The sequence below is a fragment of the Cololabis saira genome, chromosome 15 (genome assembly GCF_033807715.1).
Source record: "Cololabis saira isolate AMF1-May2022 chromosome 15, fColSai1.1, whole genome shotgun sequence".
In the NCBI taxonomy this organism is placed as follows: Eukaryota; Metazoa; Chordata; class Actinopteri; order Beloniformes; family Belonidae; genus Cololabis; species Cololabis saira.
Window position 1 is genome coordinate 13982535 of NC_084601.1, and position 12975 is coordinate 13995509.

Below are 12975 nucleotides of genomic sequence, written 5' to 3' on the forward strand. Positions count from 1 at the left end.
CCCTCTTTCCCGTCGTCCTCCCATATTAGCATTTTATAATATAATAATTTTTAAAAAGCATTCATGTGCCCCTCCAAACTGAATTGTCATTAGCCTTGCAAGAATTGCCACTTGCTGTAACCTGGGTGGCAGTTCTTGCGAGGCTGCAACAAACCAGAGAGATGGATGGATGTAATAAGAGATAAGGCATTTCTGCCAAAAAAGCAAAGACTGTGTAAATATCTCTAAAAATGGGAAACCGAATTTTCTTTCCTAATGAGGAGCAGGATGGGGCACAGTTACGAGTTCTGAAAGATGTGTAACTGCGATTTTTATTGTCTCTCACGGGGGAGGACTGATGTCCATCAGCAGCACCAGCTGGAGGCTCAGAAACATGCGTCTGTGTCGTCAGTCAAGAATGCCAGAGAGTCACATGAGTGAAAATGACAAATACAATTTAAATGTTTCATTTGAAGACAATCAATGTGTACCGGTAAATAAACTGAAAATATTTCAAATAAAGGCATGTGCTTTAATTCCCTTTTGTGTTTTCATTTAGGCTCTATTATAGGCACCTGCGATGAAGCACCTGTAATTTCGTTATGAAATATGAACAATGACAAAGAATCTTGAAATACATACATAGGAATGTCCACAGCATTTCAGTGTCAACAAAAGGTAGGCCGAGCAGATTCTGAGCACGTAATTGTTGACATGTAGTAATTTTAGATTTCTTGTAAACCTGTCTTAAAATGTAAGATACTGGACTTCGGTTGGGCTGGTGGAAATGCTCCTTTATTTTTAAGTCCAAAACTTGACAGGTATGATTTGGCCATGAAAACTAAATCCCTGTACAATCACCATGCATGTATAACATTTCAAGGATAAGCAGGAGATTTTAAGTCACATTGAGTTTTCCATTTTAATATGAGCCGTCAAGAGCTCCTCATTAACACAGAATATAATGTCCATACAAACACATCGATCTGATTGATCTCTTCAGCTCCACATCAACGCCACACGGCAGTCCGCGCAGTTTTAAGGTCAAAAGGTCAGTTCCGAGTTTATTGGGTCTTCAAGTCTTTCCTCTGTGATTTCCCTACCGGGTCGGTGAGGACGACGAGTCCCCAGGCGGCCAGACCTGACACACACATCCAGATGGGAATGAGACACGTTAAGGCTGATTTATGGTCACGGCAGAAATGAAAACATTAAAACACTTGTTTGATGTTTAACAAATTATCTTTAAATCTTAAGAAAAACTAAATTTATGTTGTTTGGAAATCGCACAATCCCAATTGATACTGTGCAAATAACAATCAATAATGTACATATTGAATGGGTGTATGAAAATAAATTTCTGGGAGTGATACTGGATCACAAAATCTGCTGGAAACCCCATATAAATCATATAAGAACAAAACTGGCAAAGAGTGTAGCAATATTGGGGAGAACAAGATACATGCTGGATTATAAATCATTGCACATTCTGTATTCATCACTAGTATTACCATATCTGGATTATTGTGTGGAAGTTTGGGGCAACACATATATAAGCAATTTACAACCGCTATTCAGACTGCAAAAAAAAGCAATTAAGATACTTCACAATGTGGGTTATAAGGATCACACAAACACACTGTTTTTAAAGTCGCATGTGTTGAAATTCTGGCACATTGTCAAACTAAAAACTCTACAAATCATATTCAAAAGCGAGAACTGATTCACTTCCAGACAATTTACAGAAAATGTTTTGTGACAGGGAGGGGGGTTATAATTTAAGAGGAAAATTTTATTTAAAAAAAACAATGTGTTAATTCTAAAAGGAAAAGCATGTGTATCTCAGTTGTTGGAGTGGATCTATGGAATGGGTTGGGTGATGGGTTGAAGCAATGTACAAATATAAATCAATTTAAAAAAACGGTACAAAAAGGTTCTGGGAAGTTATTTGATTGAGGAGTTATGTTAAGGAAATATTGTGTTTGTTAGCTGGTTAAGTGCAAAGACACAACCAATGGGAAAATCGGTAGCCTAATAGGTAAATTAGCAGCTATTTATTATTAATGCTTATGTTTAATTTATAATAGAGGTAACAAAGGGCAGGGTTAAATAAGTTTTACTTCTACCTGCTCCTTTTCGGACACTGTTTTTGTCCCCCGTTGTGTTACGTTGTTGTTGCTTTTTTTCTGTATGTTTTGAATTTGTTTTAAAATTTTATATTTTTTTCCCTTATGCGTTAGAAATAAACAAATCAATCAATCAATGGTTCTGCGTTACACCAACGCAGAGCCTACGCCGTAGGGTACGCGGTGACGCGCACCGTGCGTAGGCTACGGCGTTTGCTACGGCGTCGTTTTAACGCGGAACCATAAATCAGGCGTTACAGAAACCCACGACGGTGAAACTTGAGCGTTGAATCAACTTACATGCAGCAAATGTCACCTGCGCTACTGTTCCCATGGAGGTGGGGCCTCCTCGCTGCATCACTCTCCTCGCTGCATGGTACACATAAGCCCCGGACAGGACCAGCCCGCCCCCGGACACGACCCTGCAGCTCCAGCAGTCCTTGAACAGCTGGCCGCTCTTCACCTCGGGAGCCGCGGGAGCCGCAGACATTGTAAAACAGCGAGGAGTTAATGTAAATACGTCAGCAGGACGCCACCTTTTAGAGAGAAACCAGCGGCATGAAACAATGCCCGTCTCAGGAACAAACACAAACTACAAAACTGAGAACAAACTCTTGGTTTAACGCTGTAACTTAACAAATCTTCATGTGCAAGTGTTTGGTTTTATCGAAGTACATCCGGGTGGTGTGCCTTACACTTCCTGTCTTGAATTTTCAAAATAAAAGCCTTTTGCTGTGGCCCTGTGACGCAATGGCGACCCGTCCAAAGGCAAGGCAAGTTTATTTGTAGCCACAAATCCAAATTCTTACACAAAAAACCCTCTTTTTTTTACTTTTCATTGTGAATTAAATCAGTATCTGACTTTATTACGTTTTCTACTAATTCAAAAGCAATTAAAACCATAAATGTATGTAAATGTTTTGGCTTTCTGTTATAATTTCATCCCTGGCTGGTTATAATGTGTTGTGCTTTTTGTTTTGTTTTTTATTTGAGTTATACTCTTTATATGTTATAATTCAACGTGAAATTGCATAATGTGAAGATTTGTTATCATTGTACCGTTTGCAAATGTTAAATAAAAAAAAAAAAAGTTTATTTGTATAGCACAATTCAACACAAGGTCATTCAAAGTGCTTTACATAAACTTTAAAAGCAGCAAGACACAATTAAACAGTAAATAACAAATAAAATTATAAGAAAAGAGGTAAAATAATAAAAAGCACAAGTTGTTAAAAAGTAAGGGCCGTAGAGTATGAATGAATGAATGAATTGTCTTTATTTCGGTCTTGTACAAGTTATTTTACACAACAAAATGAAAAAAGTAAAATAAACATTGCTTTTGCCAAAAAGGTGTAGGCTGAAGCCGTAGCTTATAATGTCTACCTTTTTTCTCTTGTGATCAGCTTAAATCTGAGACATTAGAATTAATCCGTGGACACAAACAATGCACAACGAGGACAAAAAATAAATAAGACAAAATATAAAATTGACGTTTCACATTCTAGAATGTTTTTGATAATATACTTTATAGTTATAGTGTTTTTTATTTAATTACAATATTTTCTTTAAACATTTTCTTAAAATTGTAGATAGAACTGCACATTTTTAGGTCGTTGTCGCAACTATTCCATATTTCTCTTGCCTTAATTGATGTACATCTCTTTTTAATATTTGTTCTTGCTGTCGTCATCTTAAACATGAGTTTCCCCCTCAGGTCATAGCAGGTTTCTTTTATTTGGAACAGGTCCTGAATGCAGTTTGGAAGCAGTTTCTGCTGGGCTTTAAAGGCAAATAGAACAGTTTTCTGCTCTACTATATCATGGAATTTTAGAGTATAATATTTAATAAAGAGATTATTTGTTGGTTCATAATAGTCAGATATATTAATTATCCTTAAACAGCAGGTAATTGTTTCATTTAAGAATACGCTTGAGTAAACAGTAATGTTTTTAGGCCTGATTTAAAGGAGCTGACAGTTGGAGCAGACCTCAGGTCTACAGGAAGTTTGTTCCACAGGTGAGAAGCAGAATAACTGAACGCTGCCTCACCTTGCTTGGTTCTGGTTCTTGGGACACACAACAAACCAGATCCAGATGAACCTCAGGGGTCTGGGAGCTTCATAGGAACTAACAGATCAAGCATGTATTTTGGTCCAAGACCATTCAGGTCTTTGTAGACCAGCAGTAAGATTTTAAACTCTATCCTTTGACTCACTGGAAGTCAGTGTAGTGATTTAATTCAGAGTGGACTGTACCCCGGCCTCTTGCCTGTAATGACCCTGGACAGGCTCCAGCAGCCCCCTGTGACCCTGTACAGGATTAAACGATAGAAATAGATGGATTGAAGCCAGTCTTTTGTTATGCCGTTAACTCAAACATGTGTCAATAAAATTCACATATTGACCATACCCGTCAAGTCTCCCATTTTGACTGGGAAACTACTGTATTTTACCCCCCTTTTAAGTATTTTCCCGTAAATTTCCCGTTTTATAATATAATAATTTTCAAACAGCAAACTGAATTGTCACTAATCTCACGATAACTGTCCCCTGCTGTAGCCTGGATGGCAGTTCTCGCGAGGTTAGTGGCAACACGGTAATACATTTGGAACAACAAATCAGAGATGGATGGACGTAACCCAGAGAGAAGACATTTCTGCCCAAAAATAGAAGACTTCGTTTAAATATGGGATAGAAAATGTACTTTCCCAATCAAGAGCAGGGCAGGGAACAGTTACGTGTCCTGAAAGATGTGTAACTGCGTTTTTAGTGTGTGCCAGTGAATGCCAGAGAGCCACATGAGTGAAAATGACAAATAAAAATAAAATGTAAATGTTTCACTTGAAGACCATCAATGTGTAAATAAACTGAAAATATTTACAATAAATAAATGTGCTTTAATTCACTTTTGTGTTTTCATTTAGGCTCTATTATAGGAATTAGAAACATAAGAATGTCCACAGCATTTCAGTGTCAACAAAGGTAGAATCAGATTCTGATCACATAATTGTAGTTTGTAAGTGGTTGACATGTAGTCATTTTAGATTTCTTGTAAACCTGTCTCAAAAAATGTAATACTGGACCTTGGTTGGGCTGGTGGGACAGCGGGCATTTTTAAATCCCAAACTTGACAGGTATGCAAAAAAACCCAGAAACTGCTGCACAATGCCTCACAAGTAAAGATTTTACTTTGTACAAAGTCCCGACCAGAGGTGGGTAGTAACGAGTTACATTTACTCCGTTACATTTACTTGAGTAAGTTTTGGGAAATGTTGTACTTTCAGGAGTAGTTTTGAATCACTATACTTTTTACTTTTACTTGAATAGATTTGTGAAGAAGAAACTGTTACTCCTACTCCGCTACATTAGGCTACGTTGAGCTGTTACTTTTCTTTTATCCCTTTTATCCGTGTACGCGTCAATCTCATGGGTGATTCTTTGGGAAAAATGTTTGTTTTTCCATGTTTTGTCACATTTACACCTAGACTCACAGTCTTTTATGAGTTCATTGGCTTGTTCTAGTTCTGCCTGGTTAAAAAAGAAATGTACGAAGGATTGAAATTTTGTGCTACTTGTGCTTAATTAATTTTTTTTATCCTGTTATTATTTTATTTATTTTATAAGTTATTAAAGTAGTTGAATTTACTTTAAGATTATTTTAATTTAAGCTATTTTTTTATTAATTTTAATTTATGTTATTATTTTATTGATTTAATTTGCCTGAAGATGATTATTTTGTACTTTTGTCTGTTTGAATGGTTGTGTTAAAAAAAATAAATGAGCGTTACTCAACAGTTACTCAGTACTTGAGTAGTTTTTTCACCAAGTACTTTTTTACTTTTACTCAAGTAATTATTTGCATGACTACTTTTTACTTCTACTTGAGTCATATTATTCTGAAGTAACAGTACTTTTACTTGAGTACATTTGTTGGATACTCTACCAGCTCTGGTCCCGACTGCGTCAGCTGCGCGACGCGCAGGACTCGGGACCTCAGCAGGACCGCAGGTGCTGAAGTCCACCAGGGCTCAGTGGAACAAGATGCTGCGGTTCTTTGCGGTTTTTGCGTTTGTCTCGGTGGGTTTGACGGAGTGTGTCGGTGGCTCGTACGTAGCAGCGGTGTACGAGCACAGAGTCATCCTGAACCCGGAGCCTCGCACCCCCCTGAGCCGCAGAGATGCCCTGACACACATGCAGAGAAACCTGGACATTTACGAGGAGCAGGCTGCCCGGGCTGCCCGGCAGGTATCAATACCTTCTTCTTATGGCTGATTTATGGTTCCGCGTTACACCAACGCAGAGCCTACGCCGTAGGATACGCGGAGACGCGCGTACCCTACGGCGTAGGCTACGCCGTCGATTTAAACCTTTACACCTTGTTGTTTTGTTTTCCCCCTGTCTTATGCAATAGTCAAACATTGCGCCATGTTTCGTCTTTCAGACTAAAAAGTCCGACATTGATATTTAAAGGTCCCATCTAAAAAAAAAAAAAAAATAGAGGGGACCTTTTAAATCTAAGCGTCACTTCCACTGTACATTACTGCGGTGAAGTTAGTTTTAGGTTGGATATTAAACGGTCTGGTCTAGGGATCATCAATAAATTACCCACTGAATGAAATAATGCACGTTTTATTTTCAATATCCTTCATACAGAGGTGTCAAAAGTATTCACATTCATTACTCAGGTAGAAGTATAGATACTAGAGTTTAAAAATACTCCTGTAGAAGTTGAAGTATCAACTCAAGTTTTTTACTCAAGTAAAGGTATAAAAGTACTGGTTTCAAAACGACTTAAAGTATAAAAGTAAAAGTAATGTAAGGGGGGAAAAAGCCATTAAGGACAAAAGCCATTGAAAATGAATGCATCTTAGTATAATGTAAATATATTAAAGAACCATATATGTGTACTATTGAGCATTAACATGTGTTTCAGAGAGCAGAAGATATGATGACTAGTTGCCTATAAGTATTGTAATGGTGCAAAAAGTCAAACTTCAGAGGCATGTTATCATTTATCCTAACCTTTATTGGAATGTACATCCAAGTTTAGTTGCAGGAATCTGAGGGAACGGATGTAAGAACAAAACTGGACAAGAACATCTGAAACAACCACAACCAAATTCACTCTATCCGGATGGAGCAATTTAACTGGATAGTTTTTTTTAAAGGTCAAAATGAAATAGAGTAACGAGGCTGTTTTTAAAATGTAAGGAGTAAAAAGTACAGATAATTGCGTGAAAATGTAAGGAGTAAAAGTAAAAAGTCGTCTGAAAAATAATTACTCCAGTGAAGTATAGATAACCAAAATTTCTACTTAAGTAAGGTAACGAAGTATTTGTACTTCGTTACTTGACACCTCTGCCTTCATACCATCTGTCAAATGTACTTAATAACTAAACCGCTTTTACTGTACGAAATGAGTTGAATAACACACTTCTTTATATAATATTTAATGATTCTTTTTATTTGGTAATATTTTTTTAACGAGAAAAAAAGATCTAATGTTGTTTTCCTGTTTGTATTTTTTCAATAGCCTTTACAAACCGAGATCTCAGGACTCCAAATCTATCCCGAATTATGGCACTCAAATATCAACATGAGACACACCTCTTTATTTTGCATTTATGCATATTATATGTTTTATATATTTTTTTTATATCCAAAAAGTCACTGGTCATATTAACATTATGATTTTTTTTCCCAATAGCTTTCAAATCACCGAAGACTTCAAATCTATCCTGAATTGTGGTATTTTTTTACAAATAGCTTTCACGTCATTTGAGGATTTAAAATCTATCCCGATTTCCCCCAAAAGACACACTTTTTTTGTTTTTTAAATAAAAAGTTAAATTTCTTAGTCAATATTTCTGTTAATCTACACCTACACCTGCCTACCTTATTTTTGTTATTTGTGCCGATCAAGTTCAAGTTTTTTTTTTAATCGTCCCCATACTGCTCCTAAAAATTACATTAACTGTACAGAAAACCCTTACCTGATATTGTATCAAGCAATTCAATTTTGTTTGTATTATTGAAGAAAATATAAATTTTTGAACATAAAATGTATGATTAAAAGTGTAACTTTTGAATTTTAAAAATTTTAATAGATTGTAAATCCTCAAATGACATGCAAGCTATCAGAAAAAAATATCACAAGGTCAAGGTGAACAGTGACTTTTTGGATATAAGAATTAATATAAAAAATAACATGTATTAATGCAAAATAAAGAGGCGTGTCTCATATTGATATTTGAGTGCCACAATTTGGGATAGATTTGGAGTCCTGAGAACAAGGTTTGTAAAGGCTATTAAAAAAAAAACAGAAAAACATTAGATTTTTTTGTTTCTCATTAAAAAAATTACCAAATTAAAAAAAAGTCCTTAAATATGATTATAAAGAAGTGTGCTTATTCAACTGCTTTTAGTACAGTAATTCGGTTTAGTTTTGAAGTGAACTGGACAGATGGTATGAAGTATATTGAAATGTATATGTGCATTAGTTCATTTAGTCGGTAATTCATGGATGGTCCCTAAGAGACACCGTTTAGGCTCCGCAGTGAATCTCCGTCGAATAACAGATCTAAAACTAACTTCACCTAAAACCTAAACAGCTTGAAAACAGACAAGAAAGGATCAGATACTGGTGGATAATTGTCAAAAACATGAAATAATAATTATTCCATAGACTTGGGGGTTTAAAGTTAACCAGTGATTCATGTTTTAGCACAAATGTTTCCCTCTTTGGACTAAGACATGGTTTTTTATTTTGGGGTTTTTACATTTTATTTCCTCTCGCATATTCTCTCCACTCTCACTCAGGGTGCCCAGATCTTGGTGTTTCCAGAGGATGGTATTCATGGGTTCAACTTCACCCGTTTGTCCATCTCTGGATACCTGGAGAGCGTTCCTGACCCTCAGCAGGAGACCTGGAACCCCTGCACAGACCCACACAGATACAACAACACTGAGGTACAGGGGGACCTTTTATTTATTTTAGCATTTGATGTTGATGTAGTCCTTCAGATTTTGACACTGAAATGCACATTTTTGCAGTGAAGACAAAAACCAGAAAGGGACTGAGTTTTAGAGCACTTGTAATCTCTGAGACCCGACCATTTCTTTTCAAAGTGGAGAAACAGTCTAAGTCGTTTATGTTTTTATTAGAAAACCCTCTTTAGGTTTAAATAAGGCCCACTATTTCCCCACAATATTCTTGTTTCTTAATCTTTAATACTGTCTGATTGTAAGTGGACTAAAGTATTTCCTTTTCTGTTCACGCTACAATAAATGGAAGTTCTCCTGAGTCACTAACATACTGATTAAACACATTTAACATTTTTATTCTATGTGGCCATTAATGTATTAAAGTTGCAACACATCTTATATTTGAAAATAGAAATGTACCTGTTTCATGTAGAATATATCTCTGCACTTCTTACTGTTGTGATGTGAATCATGTGTGACCTGAGTCACCTTTGACAGTCTGGGACAGTTTTCTTCAGGTGCTAGCACCATCTGATCTGCTGCAACCCTGACATTGTGCAGTCATAAATGTAAGATGTAAAACATGTACATTTTGAGCATATGCCAAGCAGATCTGGCTACTTTGGCCAACCAGGATCATCAAATGTGGCACAAAAAAAATAGTGTGCATGTCTTCCAGGTTCTGCAGCGACTGAGCTGTATGGCCCGTCGTTACAACCTCTACCTGGTAGCCAACATGGCCGCTCTGCAACCTTGTCTCCAGAGGACAGACCCGTCGTCATCCTGCCCCCCCGATGGACGCTGGCAGTTCAACACCAATGTGGTTTTCAGGTGACGAGGAGGATTTAAAATGGAACGCTACTAAGTGTGCAGTCGCAGTGAGCTGGTCCACATGAACTGATGAGGATTCTGTCATTCAGGTCAGACGGTCTCCTGGTGTCACGCTACCATAAAAACAACCTGTACTTTGAGGAGGCTTTTGACAAACCCCCGCAAGCTGAAATTGTTACATTTGATACGCCTTTTGCTGGGAGGTTTGGCCTCCTCATCTGCTTTGACATCCTGTTCCATGATCCTACAATAACCCTGCTGGAAAAGGTAAGAAAACACACACACACACGCTTACCTGTGTGCAGCTTAGTTAAAGGGGACCTATTATGAAGAACACGTTTTCTCTTGCTTTAACATATATAAAGTGGTCTCCCCTCAGCCTGCCAACTCAGAGAAGGAGGAAAGCAACCATATTCTGCAGTGTCTGTAAAGCCGCCCGGTCCGGATGACAATCCAGTGTGATGTGACTTCTATGAGCCGTTCACATTCTGCTCACTTTCGTTACGTAACCAAAATGCAAACCACGCCCACAACTATAAAACCGTGTAACTGCATGCGAGCGTCCGACTATAGCGTAGCACTGCGTGACATCGGACGCTCTCTGTCCATCTCCTTCCAGCCAGCTGTCACTTTATTGAGGTTTTTGTAGTGAAATGAGGAGGAATTATAGAGATAACTTCTCATTTCAACTAACTGGATCAGCCGTTCCTCATCCGTGACTGTTTCCTACAGCGCTTTCAACCGGCTTTCAACACGAGCGACAGGAAGAAGCAGGGCGTCCGACAAATGTTCAGCTCAAAACGGCACCAGTTAGGACAGTCCAATAGAAAATAAAGCAATGGAAGTGATTTTGTCGCCGACGCTCGCTCACATCGCATGCAGTTATGACAGTTATAACTCCACCAGCTGGAGCTTCCGCCATTTTTTCGTAGCTGTGTATTGCGTCAAAAGGCAGCCAATCAGCACAGTGCCTCATTATTATAGCCTCCCCGCCCACTCAGAATCCTGCATGGATAATGAGGTTAGAAAATGGGACGATAAACACATGGTTTAGAGGCTGAATTTCTAATTTATTAAGCAAAAACAATCAAAAGCTTGTTTTTAAGACATTCAAGGCCTGTTTAAAATAGGGATTAGATGCCATAATAGGTCCCCTTTAACTTTTGTCTTCAGCTTCTCAGATCCTCTCCTCTTTCAGGGAGTGCGACAGCTGATCTACCCCACTGCCTGGATGAACCAGCTCCCCCTGCTGGATTCAATCCAGTTTCAGTGGGCCTTCAGTCACGGTGCCAATGTTACTCTGCTGGCTGCCAACCTCCGTAACGACCACCTCATCATGACAGGAAGCGGTATCTACAGCCCGTTTTCTGACACCTACCACCATGCCATGAGAGGAGACCCGGAGGAGGGCAGGCTGCTGGTGTCCACGGTGCCAGTTTTAGACGACCTGTGGCTGATGGAGAGTAAACCCACAGACGAGGAGGCCGAAAAGGCTGAATCTGCATCATCGTTGGCTACAGACTCTGGTTACTGCCACACAGAGAGCTGTCCCGACCCTCCTCCTGCTGCTCCAGATGCTTCTGCAGTTCCTCCTTCCCACCCTACATTCATTTCCTCCATGATGTACGATCCCTTTACATTTGTCCTCTTAAACAAAACAGAGGACAAACTTACAGTGTGTAATGGCAGTTTCTGCTGTCATCTTGGGTACAAGTGGACAACGCAAGGCAAGATGAAAGAACTCTATGCACTGGGAGCGTTTGCAGGACTGCACACCCATAACGGACGTTACGCCCTGCAGGTAGGATTTCTGAATAGTTAAGTGGTACGTGTACTTCGCGGCCATCCGTTTGTTCCCCATCTTTTGTTTTGATAATAAAAAACGGAAAACGGATCGTTATCCGTTTTCATTGATGTGTTTGAAAATCGAAATTGGGAATTAAAACAGCGAGTGGAAAACTCTTTTCTCTATTTCCTATTTCGTTTCCAAGGATACTGAAAACAATGATTGGACAAATGGGGGGATTGCACATGCGCAGTAATAAATGAAGAAAGTTGTTTCTGGTTCTTTTGTGGATCAGATTGAAAATTAACAGTTTTAGATTTTTTTTTAATGCCGAAACAGAAAATAAATCAAATATGAAACCTGGGAGTGAAACATGAGTTTAATCTGTAATCTGTCTTCACTCCATCATGAAACTGCAGTGATGTTGTGACAGTCCGTTCAGCTGCAGCGTAAAAAAAAAGCAGCGTCCAATCAATAACATGTACTGAACTCTAACTGAACTCTAACATACGGCCCCCCGTTGGAAACGAATAGGAAATAGAGAAGAGTTTTCCACTCGCTGTTTTAATTCCCAATTTCGATTTTCAAACATCAACGAAATCGGATAATGGATAATGGATAACGATCCGTTTTACGCTTTTTATTATCAAAACAAAAGATGGGAAACGGATTATATCTCTATTTTTATTTTGTCATTTCAAAACAAAAAACGGATGGCCGCGAACTAAGTACATGCACCTTAAGTGTTTAAATTCCACCATGACTCTGCTCATCTTTCTTCCCCTCCTCTCCAGGTGTGTGCACTTGTGCGCTGTGCAGAGCTGGAGCCCAGCTCCTGTGGACAGGAGGTGGATGAGGCCGAGTCTAAGATGGACTTCCTGTTGGAGGGGAAGTTTGATACCAAATATGTGTACCCGTTAGTTTTGACGAGTCGTATGGTGCTGGAGCACCCTGAGAGGCTGGAGAAAACTGATGCTGGGAGAGTGGCCATGAAACACTCCAACATGACTGGGGGCCTGGTCACTGCGTATCTGTACGGACGAATGTACCACCTGGACAATGAATGAGCTGCTGTGGAAAAGATGCAAAGTAAACAAGATGTCTTGAGAAGAAAAAGCAGAGAAAAGCCGGTTAGGCAGTTGGTCGTGCTCCAGCGTGGCTCAGGCTGTTTGTTTTGAAAAAGCTGACCATTAAAATCAGGTCATTAAAATCCAGCCTGAAACATTTTGCTTAATCCTGCTTACAAAAGACAGAAGTAGTCACGTAACTTA

At 38.7% G+C, this 12975-nt stretch overlaps 2 protein-coding genes across 2 annotated transcripts; one reads left to right on the forward strand and one right to left on the reverse strand.

The window, feature by feature from the left end:
- Window positions 1-756: 756 nt before the first annotated feature.
- Window positions 757-2789, reverse strand: dmac1 (distal membrane arm assembly component 1). Its single transcript, XM_061741897.1, has 2 exons — window positions 2406-2789; window positions 757-1120 (listed from the first exon to the last, which is right to left on the reverse strand). Exons 1-2 carry the CDS (start codon window positions 2593-2595, stop codon window positions 1044-1046), a joined length of 267 nt encoding a protein of 88 aa, XP_061597881.1. The 5' UTR covers window positions 2596-2789; the 3' UTR covers window positions 757-1043.
- Window positions 2790-6102: 3313 nt separating this feature from the next.
- On the forward strand, window positions 6103-12918 carry btd (biotinidase). Its single transcript, XM_061742668.1, has 6 exons — window positions 6103-6348; window positions 8923-9072; window positions 9767-9918; window positions 10008-10185; window positions 11117-11719; window positions 12499-12918. Exons 1-6 carry the CDS (start codon window positions 6145-6147, stop codon window positions 12769-12771), a joined length of 1560 nt encoding a protein of 519 aa, XP_061598652.1. The 5' UTR covers window positions 6103-6144; the 3' UTR covers window positions 12772-12918.
- The last annotated feature ends 57 nt before the right edge of the window (window positions 12919-12975 follow it).